Source organism: Anguilla anguilla, chromosome 18, assembly GCF_013347855.1.
Source record: "Anguilla anguilla isolate fAngAng1 chromosome 18, fAngAng1.pri, whole genome shotgun sequence".
NCBI classification, from domain to species: domain Eukaryota; kingdom Metazoa; phylum Chordata; class Actinopteri; order Anguilliformes; family Anguillidae; genus Anguilla; species Anguilla anguilla.
Window position 1 is genome coordinate 29,199,152 of NC_049218.1, and position 16,175 is coordinate 29,215,326.

At 51.6% G+C, this 16,175-nt stretch overlaps 1 protein-coding gene across 3 annotated transcripts in view; it reads right to left on the reverse strand.

The window, feature by feature from the left end:
• The window catches only part of slka (STE20-like kinase a), a 51,767-nt gene that overhangs the window by 7,694 nt on the left and 27,898 nt on the right, over positions 1 to 16,175 (reverse strand). Inside the window, exons 4-13 of one of the 3 annotated variants that reach the window (XM_035399982.1) lie at positions 15,781 to 15,930; positions 13,575 to 13,647; positions 12,993 to 13,187; positions 12,014 to 12,095; positions 8,997 to 9,128; positions 6,961 to 7,965; positions 6,624 to 6,754; positions 5,871 to 5,994; positions 5,365 to 5,544; positions 2,199 to 2,291 (exon numbers count right to left, since the gene is read on the reverse strand). In XM_035399982.1, the coding sequence (XP_035255873.1) occupies positions 2,199 to 2,291; positions 5,365 to 5,544; positions 5,871 to 5,994; positions 6,624 to 6,754; positions 6,961 to 7,965; positions 8,997 to 9,128; positions 12,014 to 12,095; positions 12,993 to 13,187; positions 13,575 to 13,647; positions 15,781 to 15,930 (2,165 nt within the window). Of the gene's footprint in view, positions 1 to 836; positions 1,023 to 2,198; positions 2,292 to 5,364; positions 5,545 to 5,870; positions 5,995 to 6,623; positions 6,755 to 6,960; positions 7,966 to 8,996; positions 9,129 to 12,013; positions 12,096 to 12,992; positions 13,188 to 13,574; positions 13,648 to 15,780; positions 15,931 to 16,175 lie in introns of those variants that run through there. The other 2 variants (XM_035399984.1, XM_035399983.1) reach the window with 2 other exon arrangements.

Below are 16,175 nucleotides of genomic sequence, written 5' to 3' on the forward strand. Positions count from 1 at the left end.
GTAGCAAAATTATGCATGAGCTACCACAGTAAAACTCGCCTAATTTTAGCATTCAGACTTAATGACACAAATGTCATTTGATATTGTCATGGCTGCATTCTGTAGAGCATGTTCTGGATTTCACACGACCAAAGATAGTGAGAAAAAAGCCAAGCCGATCAAGTCAAAGGCTGAACTCAAAATGAGTCCCAAGGACTCCCATTCTTAATTATAATCCATCGTCAACTTTCAGCTGAACGTCGAGCCAGTGGGACAGAGATCGGTGCGACTGAAGAAACGTTTGTAGAAAATATTCAAACATTTTTTAGGAGGAAACACTCAGAAAAGGCCACTGCAACAACCAGTGACAGCACTCCAAAACAACACGGCTTTGCTCACATGTGCCATCTTCATTTTTAGCGCTTGCCATTGCTGGGACTAATTTGGGCAGCACTGCTGGGGCTGATTTGGGCAGCATTGCTGAGGCAGATCTCGGCATCACCACTCAAGATGATTTATCTGACTATCTGACTCTCCAACTTTTGCGCTCCAGTTTTAATATAACCAGCAGGCAAAAATGCCTTCATCAGAGCTTTAGTCAGGGGACAGGACAGGAATATCAGAGACACTAAAATGATGCACTCCTTCATCCCAACAATCGCTTCTAGTCACTTCAAAAAATCTATTTATTGGCGTAAGAGTAACTTTTTTTGACCCAAGCCAGTTTAGTGTGGCAAAAATAAATAATAAGAAGCAGCAGCAATAAAAATGAATAAAATTGATGGACATTCTAGTCCTGCATCTTTGGTTTTCCACTTAGCCCACACATAGTGAAACTTTTTTTTTTTTGCACACATTCAGTGCTGAACCAGAGAAGAGCACATGTGAGCCCTGAGAGAGGGAGGGAGAGAGAGAGAGAGGGAGGGAGAGAGGGAGTGAGGGGGGAGGGAAGAGGGAAGGGTGCCACTTACATCCTGCATCTGAGCGTTGAAGAGAGTGCACGAGGACACCTGAAAAGACTGTACCATAACCTGGGCCACGGCCTGCGGGTCAGAAGAGACGGGACTCCCCGAAATCAGCACCGTGCTGAAAACCAAACCAGGACCACCCCCCCCTCGCCCGCTCCCACCCCTCCACACAGCACCACATACACCTGGGGACTGGAGGTGGGATGGGGAGCCGGGAATGCTGGGACAGAAGCGCGGGAAGGTTCCGGTCAGGAGCTCTTCGGGGTCTACTCGCTCGGTTAGCGTCGCGGTTATCAGGTGTCAGTCTTTCCACGCGGCGGTAAACGTGCAGGCGTGCGGTGCAGTTAGTAACCGGCCTGCCGACCGATAGGCCGGCCCCTGACCTACCAGCGCAATATGCGATATTACACCTCCGGGGACCCCTGCCGAGGTTCGTTAAGCTCATTTAAGAACGTGCAGACAGATGAACGCGTGTGAAATGAGGGGACTCTTGGAAGGGGAGAAGAGCGTAGATGAGCGGGAGAGGAGCGTAGTTTTGTTGGAGAAGAGCGTAGATGAGCGGGAGAAGAGAGTAGTTGAGCAGGAGAAGAGCGTAGTTATGCAGGAGAAGAGCGTAGTTGAGTTGGAGAAGAACGTAGCTGAGCTGGAGAACAGCGTAGTTGAGTGTAGAGGAGCGTGGCTGAGCTTAATAAGAGCGTAGCTGAGCTGGAGAAGAGCGTAGTTGAGCTGGAGAAGAGAGTAGTTGAGCAGGAGAAGAGCGTAGTTATGCAGGAGAAGAGCGTAGTTGAGTTGGAGAAGAACGTAGCTGAGCTGGAGAACAGCGTAGTTGAGTGTAGAGGAGCGTGGCTGAGCTTAATAAGAGCGTAGCTGAGCTGGAGAAGAGCGTAGTTGAGCTGGAGAAGAGAGTAGTTGAGCAGGAGAAGAGCGTAGTTATGCAGGAGAAGAGCGTAGTTGAGTTGGAGAAGAACGTAGCTGAGCTGGAGAACAGCGTAGTTGAGTGTAGAGGAGCGTGGCTGAGCTTAATAAGAGCGTAGCTGAGCTGGAGAAGAGCGTAGTTGAGCTGGAGAAGAGCGTAGTTGAGCTGGAGAAGAGCAGATTTAAGCTGGATAAGAGCGTAGTTGAGTGGGAGAAGAGCGTGGTTGAGCGTAGAAGAGCGTAGTTGAGCAGGAGAAGAGCATAGTTGAGCTGGAGAAGAGCGTAATTGAGCGTAGAAGAGCGTAGTTAAGGAGGCTGGGAAAGGCAGGGCTTTACCTCTTCGTGCTGCTGGACTGACAGGTCTTCCTTTATCCGTTTCATGAGATCTCTCCTCATGTGTTTGGGCGACTGGCTCACTTCCTGCTTCACCTACAGCGTGAGCACGCAGACCGTGGGAAAGAGCCTCGCGGGCGTCCGTCACGGCGGCCATGTTAGACGCAAAAGCGCAGAGCAGCCCGGTTACGCGGCTCAGTGCCGTTACTCCCCGAAACAGCGCCGCAGAGACAGAAAAGCGTCCGATCACCGCCGCAGAATCAAACCCCGATCACCTCTGGAAGGAAAGATCCCGGGAGGAAGAGGAGGAAAGTTCCGGAAATGAAGGGAGCAACCGATTCCCGGGAAGAGCTTAGTCAGCGTTAGGGTTTCGACCGTAGAGTCGCGGAAGGGAAGATGTTAACCTGTTAACGCCAAAGCCAGTCCTACAGCCCCAGCTCTTTGGAGGAGGAGTCCAAAGCGCTCTTGTGAACGGTTGCGGGTGCACAGTGACACTCTCCACTGTGCACAGGAGTGCAGACGGCTGCAGTTTCTCCTGTTCCAGCGGCCGGCATCCCAACTTAGCTGAGATGCCTTTGCCAGTGCAGATTTACAACAGATTTATTATCGCAATTCAAATCCTGGCACGTGATTCGTTGGGTCGTGCTGTCCAATGATATGTCAGCGTGCACCTGACTACAGAGAGGACGGGAGAGGCAGGGAGGGGAGATAAGCCTTCAATCACGGTAAGGTTTTTTGCCAGATGAACCCAAGTCTTGAAGAGCTGACAGCACCATCCTATGGAAAGCCAAGAGGGTCACAATTCGCCTGGTTTTCCCTGGTGTCTCAATTCCTAAAATACGTCATCCGCCGTTAACAAAACGCCACCACGCGAAAATAAACACCACTCGATTATGTTACAATGGCAGGCGATGTATTTTTAGAATTAAGATTCCAGGGAAAACCAGGAGAAATATGACCCTTCTGGCTTTCCATACCATCCCACCACCATAACCAGATCGCACACCCCCACACACCGTACGAGTTCCCGTTACCACACATGCACATGAAATACAGCACATTACACAAGAACTACAGCATCAAAAACAGCAAGTATGACTATTAGACAGTGTTATACAAATACTTATCTGCATAAGCTAACTGCACTAGCATAACAGTGCTAGGATTTTTATTTTACATAAACAAATAAACACAGAACATTTGACAAATTCTCCTGACAAAAACAAATATCTAGCTGCATAATGCTAATAACAAGAGCTGTCACTCACTGTTGTTGCCATATTCATTTTAGATTAGCAGACAGTCCAGCCAATCCCGAGCGAAAGCCATGCATTTATTATAATAGGCCTGTGTGTAATGGTACCGCTTGTATCAGAGAAACCTTGCTCCACACCACCCCAGAACATGTAGGTGTTCCTGAATCACACAACCAGGCAAGAGCAGATTACTCTGCTTCCCGTGTTTCCACACTGCAAGCCAGTTAGGAACGCAAGGCATTCTGGGATCGATATCAAAAACAGGTATGTAGCAGTAGTCTAGCCGTAGTGGCTGATGTTTTATATTATAGCACACATGCAAACTGCAAACCAGTTTCCATATTAATAGAAGCAGATGAGAACAGATATTCGCCGATGAAGGAAAAATGCCAGTAAAGCTTAAAAATAAAAAAATATATAAAGAGGTTCAGATGACTATGAAACTTTCTGAACAAGATATTTTCACTTAATTGACAGCATCTTTCACCTCTCTGGCGCACGCTTGCAGCGTTACCATAGCAGCCGTAATCTCAACTCATTGGCCCGTACAGAGAAAGGAGCTGCAAGTTTATTGGCCGATGCTGATACAACCCCAATATTATCTTGAGGCTAATGCAACTGAACAGGACACACACATGCCGCCACTCATACGTCCTGTTAAAATCTCAACGGTGCGGAGGAACTGAAGAGCATGCATCACAGCCGAGGACACACGGCTGCTCAGTCTCCCCAGAAACACCCTCAAACCAGTTTGCGCCCGAAAACCTAAGTAAGGTACAGCAGTCCATATGAGAAGCAACAGCAGAAACTAGGACAAATCTTACTAATTAAATGACGCAGTGACAGAAGTGACGCTTCAAAACATCATCTAAATACTACTTCACAATATTTCTGTCAGTTTCAGGTTAAAACTGTACGATGTAAGGGAGAGCGTTCATGAACCCCAAAATATGTGGGGCTGTCATGTACCAGCAATGACTCTGATCTGAACCAATCGTAATGCACCACACAGGAAAATGAGCCAATGACTGCAGGCATATGGAAGCTCCACCTACATCAGCGGTTCATGAAGTCTCAGACCGGCCAATGAACAGCTGCGGAACAGCCAGGCCCCTGGATCTGAGGGCGAGCGGTCACCTCTTTTACACCTTCAGCTGTATTACCACCCAGAGTGCTTAGCGATCGGATAACAGCGAGGCAGGGAGAGGTGTGGCACTGAGGCAGCGGTGATAATGAGGAATTAAGAGAGCCAGCACCAGAAAGCAGAGATTACAGCAGCCTGAGACCCATCAATATGGCAACAACCAGCGTGCCCTACGGCAGTGTGGGTGTGTCATACAGCAGTGTGGGCGTGTCTTACAGCAGTGTGGGCGTGCCCTACGGCAGTGTGGGCGTGTCTTACAGCAGTGTGGGTGTGTCATACAGCAGTGTTGGGCGTGCCCTATGGCAGTGTGGGCGTGTCTTACATCAGTGTGGGTGTGTCATACAGCAGTGTGGGCGTGCCCTACGGCAATGTGGGTGTGTCATACAGCAGTGTGGGCGTGTCTTACAGTAGTGTGGGTGTGTCATACAGCAGTGTGGGCGTGCCCTACGGCAGTGTGGGCGTGTCATACAGCATGTGGGCGTGTCCTGCAGCAGTGTTGGGCGTGTCCTGCAGCAGTGTTGGGCGTGTCCTATGGCAGTGTGGGCGTGTCCTACAGCAGTGTGGGCGTGTCCTGCAGCAGTGAGGGCGTGCCCTGTAGCAGTGTGGGCGTGTCCTGTAGCAGTGTTGGGCGTGTCCTATGGCAGTGTGGGCGTGTCCTACAGCAGTGTGGGCGTGTCCTGCAGCAGTGTTGGGCGTGTCCTACAGCAGTGTGGGCGTGTCCTGCAGCAGTGTTGGGCGTGTCCCACAGCTCCGTTAGGCGGTTCCCCACCTCTTTCCGGCGGTTCTTCATCACGCTCTGGAACTTGGACAGCTCCTTGTCCTGCTCGGCCTTGATGCGCTTGGCCTCGTCCCGCAGCCGGCTGGTGTGCTCCTGCTCCAGCCGCTCGATGGTCTGCTTCTGCTGCTTCTCCAGGTTCTCCACCTCCTGGTCGTACTGCCGCTTCTTACCCTGAGGGGTTCATGGGAAGGCACAGCCGTCAAGTTTATGGCTTCATAACCAATAGGTATACTTCTGTACTTTTTAAATCCACGTTATTCAGTTAGGAGTGGGAAAGGCCCTTTCAACAGGGAGCTATCTACAAGCCACTGGATCTGTAATAAGGGCATTTTTAATAGGAATAACGCCGACATCACAGCAGACAGTTTGTAAATGCATTTCTGGCAAGTCTGCCACAAAATGAGGAAATTCCTGCTCTACAAATATGGCATAAACACACGGGGTAAGAGCGGAGGCTCATGGGAAATGTAGTTCCGAGGATGCGGAGGGGGACTCACCGTCATCTCCTGCTCGAAGCGGCGGAAGATGTGCTCCTTCTGCTGCTCCAGCTTGTTGCTGAGCTGCTGCTGCGCTTTCTGCTCCTCCCGCTGCAACAGCCTCAGCTCCCGCAGCTCCTGCCGCCTGCCAGAGCACAGCCGCCAACAGCACCGTCTTACACACTGATTTACGCACTGATTTACGCACTCGTTTAGGCACTGATTTACGCACTCATTTACACACTGATTTACACACTCATTTATGCACAAATTTACACACTGATTTACACACTCATTTAGGCACTGATTTACGCACTCATTTACACACTGATTTACGCACTCATTTACACACTGATTTATGCACTGATTTACGCACAAATTTACACACTCATTTACGCACAAATTTACACACTCATTTACACTGATTTACGCTCCGATTTACACAAATTTACGCACTCATGTACGCACTGATGTACGCACTCGTTTACACACTGATTTATGCACAGGTCTACACACTGCTTTATGCACCCATTTACACACTGATTTATGCATAGATTTACACACTGATTTATGCATAGATCTACACACTGATTTATGCATAGATTTACACACTGATTTATGCACTCATTTACACACTGATTTATGCATAGAACTACACACTGATTTATGCACTCATTTACACACTGATTTATGCATAGATTTACACACTGACTTATGAATGGATTTACACAGTGATGCAGCTTTTCTCTATAATTCCACAGCGTAACTCCATACCTGAGGAACCTCATCTCTTCGTTTTTGGTGTCGTGGTCCGTCACGATCTTCGACGTGGTGACGCTGACCTCCACACCGTCCACCATGAACTTACGGGTCTTCTTCAGGGTCTTCTTCTGCCGCTTGGTGTCCTGCGCGGGGAAAGATGGAGCCTATGCTCAATCCGGCCAATGCCCACACACACTGGCCCAACCGGCCCCTGCTCTCCACAATCAGCCTGTTTCAGCGTTCTTACTCGCTACGTTCTGTAAGCCACTCAGCTAACAGAGTGTAACGTAATGTAATTATAGCCAGGTCTCAAACGCAGGCCCAGAGGAGGCCAGACGGGGGGTGTTACCTGGATGGACACAGAGCCGGTCTCCTTGTTCTTGCTGAGGAAGCTGGAGATGGACAGGTTCGTGTCCGCGTTGTTGTTTTCGGTCGTGGAGCTGCTGCCGGAGTCCGAATCCTTCTCTTTCTCCTTCTCCTTCTCCTTCTCCTTCTCCACCGGCGCGGCCCTCTCCTCCTCCACTACCCAAGCCACTTTCTCCACTTTCACCGCCTCAGTCTCCTTCGCTTTTTCTTCCTCTTCCTTCATCTCTTCTTTCACCTCTGCGTTCTCTGCCTCCTCTTCCGGCACCTTCTCTCCGGCTGGGGTGGGGGCCGGGGTAGCCTCCTCCGGGCTCTTCTCCGGCTCGGTCACGGTGATGGTCACCTGGGCCAGCCCAGGGGGCTCGCTGGGAGGCGGGGCTGCCTCCTCCGCAGCTTTGGCTCCGCCCCCAGGAGCCTCAGCCCCACCCTCTGCTGGAGCTGCCTCCCTCACGCTGACCTCCTCTTCTGAAGGTTTCTGCTCCTCCTCCCCCTTCTCCTTGGACGCTTCCTCCTGGTCCTTCTGGCTGGGCGTGGTGCTGGGACCCTCCGCGGCTCCTTTGGCAGGGCTGCCCTTCGCTCCCAAAGCTGAGGGCTCCTCGGCCTCACCCTCAGCCCCCTCCTGTGCAGGGGCCCCCCTCCCTTCCTCCGCTGGGACCTCTGGAGTCCTCTCCTCCTGGGGCTCGCTCTTCTTCTCCTCCTCTCCCACTCCCTCCGGAGCCGGCCTGGCGTCTGGCTCCGCCCCCTCCCCGGCAGGCTCCGCCCTCTCCCCGGCGGGCTCCGCCCCCTCCCCGGCGGCCTCGTTCCCGGCGTCGCTCTCGCCATGCTCCGGCTCGCTGGCGCCGATGCCCTCGTCCGACAGCCTGTCGCTGGAGACGTCCGGCTCCGCCTTCTCCGAGACGGACTCCAGGATGGAGGCGGACTGCGACAGCTTCTCGTCCTCCGAGCTCCCGACGCTGCCTTCCGACGGGGCGCGCTTGTGCCCGGGCACGGCCTGCAGGGGGCGCAAACGTACGGCCCGAGCGTTAGACGCACACACGCCACCAGGGAGGCTACATAAGACCAAGGACGGGGACCGAAACCCAGTACCACTACGGCACCGGTTCCCCGGATAGTAGTCCTACCAGACTGAATCACAACACAGATTTCACTGCTTCATATCGGTGCCATTTTAAAATGACTGTGCTGCCCATTGAAATTTCACCTTTTTTCCCTCTGATGCTCTGAAGCGGAAGTTATAGGCAACAGAAGCGTCGCTCACCCAGGACCCGCCACATGCCTTCAATAGCTAACGCTACACTTGGTCTCAATTCAGAGACAGCAGATACTGCTAGCATGCTAGCTAACGCTACACTTGCTCTCAATTCAGAGACAGCAGGTACTGCTAGCATGCTAGCTAACGCTACACTTGGTCTCGATTCAGACAGCAGGTACTGCTAGCATGCTAGCTAACGCTACACTTGCTCTCGTCTACATAAGCCAAGAGTAAAGCTTCTTCCTGCTGCACTGTTACGGACTCTGACTGTTAGCTACAGATACAGTCGCTCTAACCCATTTGAACGCACCGGATGTAAGTCCCCCTGGATAAGAGTCTGCACTAAATGGGCTCAGTAATGGGGGTGCCAGTGTAATATGATAGCTACGGAACTGGGCTCGTAACATGTTCACATCCCAGCTGGGCACTGGCGTTGTGCTCTTGAGCGAGGCACTTCACCTGTACTGCTTCAGTAAGATATCTAACTGTATAAATGCACTGAAATTGTATAAGAAGAAGAAAGTAAATGTAAGTTTCTCTGGATAAAAATGTCTGAGAACTTCTAAATGTAAATGAATGTCCTTTAATGTTGAAACCCACAAATTCTGCAATGATAAAAACATTAGGACATTGCATTTACTACACAAGTAATAATAAAAAAAGCTATAATAAAGGATACAAAAAAACTGTCTAATGCAGTGAACTGTTCATGAAAACGTTCTTGTTGCCATGGAAACTGACTTCAAAAAAAAAAGTGGGCTATTACTCACCAGCTGCGGCTCCGGCTCTTCGTCCTCCTCTTCCTCCTTGTTCTCCTCGATCTCCTCGGTGACTTCTGCTTTGGCCTCGGCGATCAGCTCCCTGACCGGCCTGCTGTTCGTCACGCTGGAGACGAACGGGTGCTGTGTGGGGGAGAGATGGGCGGAGGGTCAGTGTTAGGTGGTAAACACTCTGCTTCAGTACCGGGCCCAAAACTTTCAGCGCTTCTGTTCAACGGCCAATCAGGTATCGGCTGGAATATGCACAGGGAGACGGGTGGAGCGTTAGGGTTAGGGGATAAACACTGTTTCAGTATCGGACCCAAAACTTAAAGCACTTGCGTTCAACAGCCAATCAGGTATCAGCTGGAAGATGCACAGGGAGATGTGTGGAGGGTTAGGGTTAGGGGGTAAACACTGTTTCAGTATCGGACCCAAAACTTAAAGCACTTGCGTTCAACAGCCAATCAGGTATCAGCTGGAAGATGCACAGGGAGATGTGTGGAGGGTTAGGGTTAGGGGGTAAACACTGTTTCAGTATCGGACCCAAAACTTAAAGCACTTGCGTTCAACAGCCAATCAGGTATCAGCTGGAATATACACAGGGTGATGTGTGGAGGGTTAGGGTTAGGGGGTAAACACTGTTTCAGTATCGGACCCAAAACTTTCAGCGCTTCTGCGCTTCTGTTCAACAGCCAATTAGGTACCAGATGGAATATACAGTATTTTACTATATTACTCAGCTAAAAAAATTATCTAGCTCCAAAAAGATAAGGCATAAGGTATCTCAGAAAGTGCAACGCAAGCTTGTGGTTTCTTCCTTTTCCTCGTTTCGTTGTGTCTGACTGTATACAGACCTGCCACGTGTCATTCTGCGCTCCTAAGCTATTCTCTGAAGGTAATCATGGTACAAACTTAACGCTCAGGCTAACCCTGACCAGTCCTCTGAAACTAACCACCATTTCATTCACAGTGAGTAGAAACGCATTCTACTAGCTGTATGTGTTTGGAAATTCTGTCCACATGGGTTCTGTATGTACACCCTCGTATTAAGGAACAGCAGGCATAAATAAAATATGCTCTGTTACCATCAGTAATTATATGTATCTGAGAGGGGAGGGAGGGAGAATGCACCAGAACATTTTCTTCTTGTACATAAAATCTGACATTTGACAGCAATGAAGGCCCTGGTCTGTATGCAGAACTTCCTCAGTCAGTAACTGATCCACGGCTGAGCGACTGAGCTTTCTGCAGTACCACCGTCTCGCCACAGGAGGGCGCAAAAGCGTCAGGGAATTTTCCACTCCGCTTCACCGGTCTCCGAACGCGCACTTCAGAAAGAATGAGTCAAAGCCTGGCGGCTTTCGTAATAACAGCTCTCCCGTAATAACAAGCCGTCGGGATCCTCGAGCGGGTCTGAGGAATGTCCCGTCCACGTCGTCGTGGAAATCATACTCCCAGGTCAAGTCGGTCTGGAAAGCGCGACGTCGATTCCGTATCAAAGCAGAACCAACTCATCTTTCCCCTTATGCGCCCAGGGTAACGCGATTCGCCACCCCGCGTTAACAATCCGATACGCACACGCAAATGAGCCAGGCTGCTTTTCCCCTCAGCCCGCCATTGACACAACGTGCTCTACTACTGCACGACGCCGCGTTTGTAGAATTATAAACGCCTCGCGCTGGACACCGAGGAGAAACGATACCGGAGCGAAAAAAATCAGACGACACGGAGTTCAAAGACGTGTTTAACGACCCGGTCGCTCGTTTACTACGCGCGTAATGTGGTTTTCCGCGAACTCCGCGGCTATCACGCGCGTGTGATCTACGGGCCGGTATTACGTCTCGTGTGCAGAAATAAACACCGCTGCCCAGCGTTAATACGGATCTAAACAAAACAGCAGACGGCTTCTCTCGACCAGCTTTCTGAACGAAACGCACAACAGGACTCAGCAGGGGAGGGTTCTGGGATTCGGAGAACGCCGCCGGTGGCGATGTTCCGGTCCGCATTTTCACTCTCGTTCAGCGCGGTCGGGCGTGAACGCAACGCGCACCACGCGGGAAGCGTTGGCGTGTGTGTGTCTGTGTGTGTCCACTGACCGAAGGACACGTCCGGTTCCCCGTAGGCCAGTTAAACGGGGACAGAAGGAGCGCGTGCTCGCCAGCAGGCACAAAGCGTCCGGCCTCACGCACACGGACGTCTGTCCGAGACGGCGGTACGACATCCGGATCGCTGCGGGGGAGGGGCTTATCTGGGATAAGAACATAGGACACGCCCCCTTTCATATAAACTAACCTGCTTTCAAAATGAAACTTCACCATCTGAGTACTAGGTGGCTCACTGTGGTTTTACATCAGTTTATTACAAAAGGAAACTAAAATTCAATAAAAATACACTCCATCTCTCAATCTGCTGGTGGTCGATGCATCTCTCTGTCATAAACTCTCTCTTGTTTTATTTTCTCTCAGTGTGGAGCCCCCGATTGACAGGCAGGTGATAACTACAGCAGGAGTGCCTTCAGAAACACGCGCAGGTGACCGGGGGCGGGGTTCACATCGGACCCGTTCGCCGGACTCAGCGAGAACGCAGCGTTACTCTGCCGAGCCACTCAGTTACCGCCAAACTGCAGGCAACTGCAGGCGACTGTGGACCGCAGGTGCCCCGGCTCCCCACAGACACAGCAGGGCCCGCACCATTTCGGCTCAAAGTCCAGTGGTTTCTCACGGCTCCGAACGGATGCTATCTGCGCGTGCTTACAGTAAGCCACACTCTGTGCTTTAAGTGATGTTGTGCATTCACTCGCTGGCCAGGGAATGCTGTTAGCCAGATCCTGAGCTGCTGCTCATAAAAGCCTCACATGTACTTACAGAAGGGCTTGTGCTACATTACGCTCTCTGGGTTACAGCTTCTGCTAAATACACATAATGTATTGTAATGGGCTGTAATGTACTGGAATGTAATGTAGTCCTGTGATGGGTGGGAATGCAGTGTAGTGGATTCCTCTGACGGGTGTGGTGTGACGGGTTTACCTGCAGGAGCTGGGCTGTGCTCCAGCGGTTGTCCACATTCTTATCCAGGCACTTCCTCAGGAAGTCGCTGAACTCCGGAGACCTGCCAGGGAGACACGACACCTCAGATTCATAAAAGCCCCCACCCGCGCGGGAGGGAGTCGCCCGCGTCACCGAGCGACTCGCTCGAGTCAGCCGGGCGAATCGAGTCAGCCGGGCGAATCGAGTCAGCCGGGCGAATCGATTCACCTGGGAGGTCGTGTTACCAGTTCCAATGAGGCTGACAGCCCCTGTTGGGAGGGACGCCAGACTAAATTCCTACAGGGCCGCAGCGTCTGCAGATTTTTGCGGTTTCCTGTCAATCCGCAGCCGATTAGGCCTGGAGAACAAAGCGCGTTGGTCCTGCAGCCGATCGGCGAGAGGACCCAGAAAAGCAGCAGACGCTGCGGCCCTTCGGGACTGAAGTCTGACACCTGTGCTCCGCGGCGTCCATGCAGCCTCATATCGCTAATAAAAACCGCTGGTTTAGCGAGCGAACAGCCAGGCTGGCGTTCACTCTGACTGCAGCGCGTTTAGGAGACGGCACATTGGGAGGAGAGCAGCGAAGGAGAGCAGCGAAGGAGAACAGTGGAAGAGAGTAGCAGAGGAGTACAGTGAGGAGAGCAGCGGAGGAGAGCAGCGAGGAGAACAGTGGAGAGCACCACAGGAGAACAGTGAAGAACAGCGGAGGAGAACAGTGAAGAACAATGGAGGAGAACAGTGAAGGAGAGCAGCGAGCTTGGGGAGAACAGCGGAGGAAAACAGTGGAGAACAGCGGAGGAGAGCAGCGGAGGAAAACAGCGGAGGAGAACAGTGGAGAACAGCAGAGGAGAACAGCGGAGGAGATCAGCGGAGGAGAACAGTAGAGGAGAACAGTGGAGAACAGCAGAGGAGAACAGTGAAGAACAGCAGAGGAGAACAGCGGAGGAGATCAAAGGAGGAGAACAGCGAGGCGGCTGACCATCGCGACGGCTGCATCAGGGTGGGGGGCTCCGATTTGGCGATCTTCAGCAGCACTCTCATGGGGTTCATCTCGTGGTTGGGGGGCTCGATCTGCGCCAGCTCGATCAGCGTCACCCCCAGGGACCAGATGTCCGCCTTGTGGTCGTAGGGTCGGTCCTTGGAGGTCTCGCACATCACCACCTCTGGCGCCATCCTGTGGACGAACGCGGGACTATTTAACACCGGTGAGGCTTTACCATTCACGAACCCCACAATGGGCGGAGCTACAATGAGCCGTGACTTGTTTGGTAAAGAAGCTCTACATCTACAGCAGATCAACTCATTTAAGACGCATGGAAAAGGCAGATTACAGGACACACATACGCACAAACACACACTCACATACACGCATGCCACACACACACGCATACACACACACACACACAATACAGGGCAACAGGTGACAGACACACACACACACACACACACACACAAACACACATGATACAGGGCAGCAGGTGACACACACACACACACACACACACACGACGCAGGGCAGCAGGTGACACACACACTCAGAACAGGCAGAACTCTGACTCACCAGTAAGGCGTCCCGATAAAGGAATCTCTCCTCTGCAGGGTTTTTGTGTTCTTGGCCGACACGCCGAAATCGGCTGGAAGGGAACGCAGGTCCGGGTCAGTGTCAGGTTCAGTGACAGGGTGTGTGCCAAGAGTGACTAAACCTTCAAACATGCAGCCAGAGCCACCACAGATATGACACCTGACTGTAGCACTGAGCACCCCTCCTTACTGAAGAATAATAACACACAGATATGACACCTAACTGTAGCACTGAGCACCCCTCCTTACTGAACTATAATAACAGACAGATATGACACCTGACTGCAGCACTGAGCACCCCTCCTTACTGAAGAACAATAACACACAGATATGACACCTAAACTATAATAACACACAGATATGACACCTAAACTATAATAACACACAGGTATGACACCTGACTGTAGCACTGAGCACCCCTCCTTACTGAAGAATAATAACAGACAGATATGACACCTGACTGTAGCACTGAGCACCCCTCCTTACTAAACTATAATAACAGACAGATATGACACCTGACTGCAGCACTGAACACCCCTCCTTACTGAAGAATAACACACAGATATGACACCTAAACTATAATAACACACAGGTATGACACCTAAACTATAATAACACACAGGTATGACACCTGACTGAACAGCTCTACCTTTCTGAACAACTATAACAGCACCGCTGCCAAACATGCCATGTTCTAATGTTTCAGCTCATCATCCATCAAGACATCAGCTGTCAGAAAGCCAGTTACACACTGCACACACCTCGGACAGGGCACTTCCTGTTCCCACAGGGGACGGGGCACTTCCTGTTCCCACAGGGGACGGGGCACTTCCTGTTCCCACAGGGGACGGGGCACTACCTGTTCCCACAGTGGGCAGGGCACTTCCTGTTTACACAGGGGACAGGGCACTTCCTGTTTACACAGGGGACGGGGCACTTCCTGTTTCCACAGGGGATGGGGCACTTCCTGTTTCCACAGGGGATGGGGCACTTCCTGTTTCCACAGGGGATGGGGCACTTCCTGTTTCCACAGGGGACGGGGCACTTCCTGTTTCCACAGGGGACGGGGCACTTCCTGTTTCCACAGGGGACGGGGCACTTCCTGTTCCCACAGGGGACGGGGCACTTCCTGTTCCCACAGGGGATGGGGCACTACCTGTTCCCACAGTGGGCAGGGCACTTCCTGTTTACACAGGGGACAGGGCACTTCCTGTTTACACAGGGGACGGGGCACTTCCTGTTTCCACAGGGGATGGGGCACTTCCTGTTTCCACAGGGGATGGGGCACTTCCTGTTTCCACAGGGGATGGGGCACTTCCTGTTTCCACAGACATGCCCCAGCTCTGAACCCCAGACCAGCCCTTAAACTGCACTGAGGCTTTAACAGAGAGGGTAGAGACCTCTACCGAACACGGCTAATGGCAAACATAAGATACGTTTCAACACGTTTCCATTTTTCATCCGAAAACTCACACCTTTCCACACAAACAGTTCTTATCTGTCCTGTCAGCCGAACAGGAAATCCTGCTTTTTTTTTTTCTTTTCCTGCAAGACGCTTTTTAAACCCAGTTCGTTTGTACTAGAAGATCAAATGCTTTTATGTTTTTTCCTATACTATAAAAATGTATCAACTGAAAAAAATTAACTGAAAACAATGGAATGAACAAATTATTATTCGGTAAACTCTTTTTACATATAAGACATGAATACAGGAGCACAATACTGAAGATGAATGCTGGTTTATCCTCTACTCAAGCAGCCTTAATGCCAGCTGGGCAGCAGAGAGGACTGAGAGCCTGTGATTGTGCTACACAGCCCTGCAGAACACTGCCTTCCTGCTGAACACCTGAGAGACCAGCCCAGGTGACCTCCCCGCCCAAATAAAGGCTCCAATCACACCGTTCACAGCACCGAGCCGGAACCCAGCCCAGCAGAGCTGAAATATCTGCCACCGGGCCGGAGCCCAGCCCAGCAGAGCTGAAATATCTGCCACCGGACGGCGACGGCCCGCGGATCTTTCCCCTACGCTGGCTTCCCAGCACGCACAGCTACAGTCGTTAGCATGAAGAACTCGGCCTGTGGCTGGACGGGGGGACTTCCTGTTGGATGGTGGGACTTCCTGTCGGACGGGGGGGACTTCCTGTCAGACTCTGAAAAGGGAAGGCACCGCGGAGGACGCTGCTCACCCAGTTTGATATCCCCCTCCAGCGTGAAGAGGATGTTCCCTGCTTTCAGGTCCCTGTGGATGACCTTGTTCTCATGCAGGTAGGCCAGGGCGTCCAGAGTCTGCTTGCAGACCACCCGGATCTGCGGCTCGGTCAGAGGGCGCTCCAGTTCTGCAGCACACACACACACACACACACACACACGCGTTATACACACACACATGCACGCACACACACACGTTACATATACACACACGCGTTATACACACACACACACACATGCACCGCACGTGCGTTATACACACGCACACACACGCGTTATACACACACACATGCACGCACACACACACGTTACATATACACACACACGTTATATACACACACGCACACACACACACATACGTTACATATACACG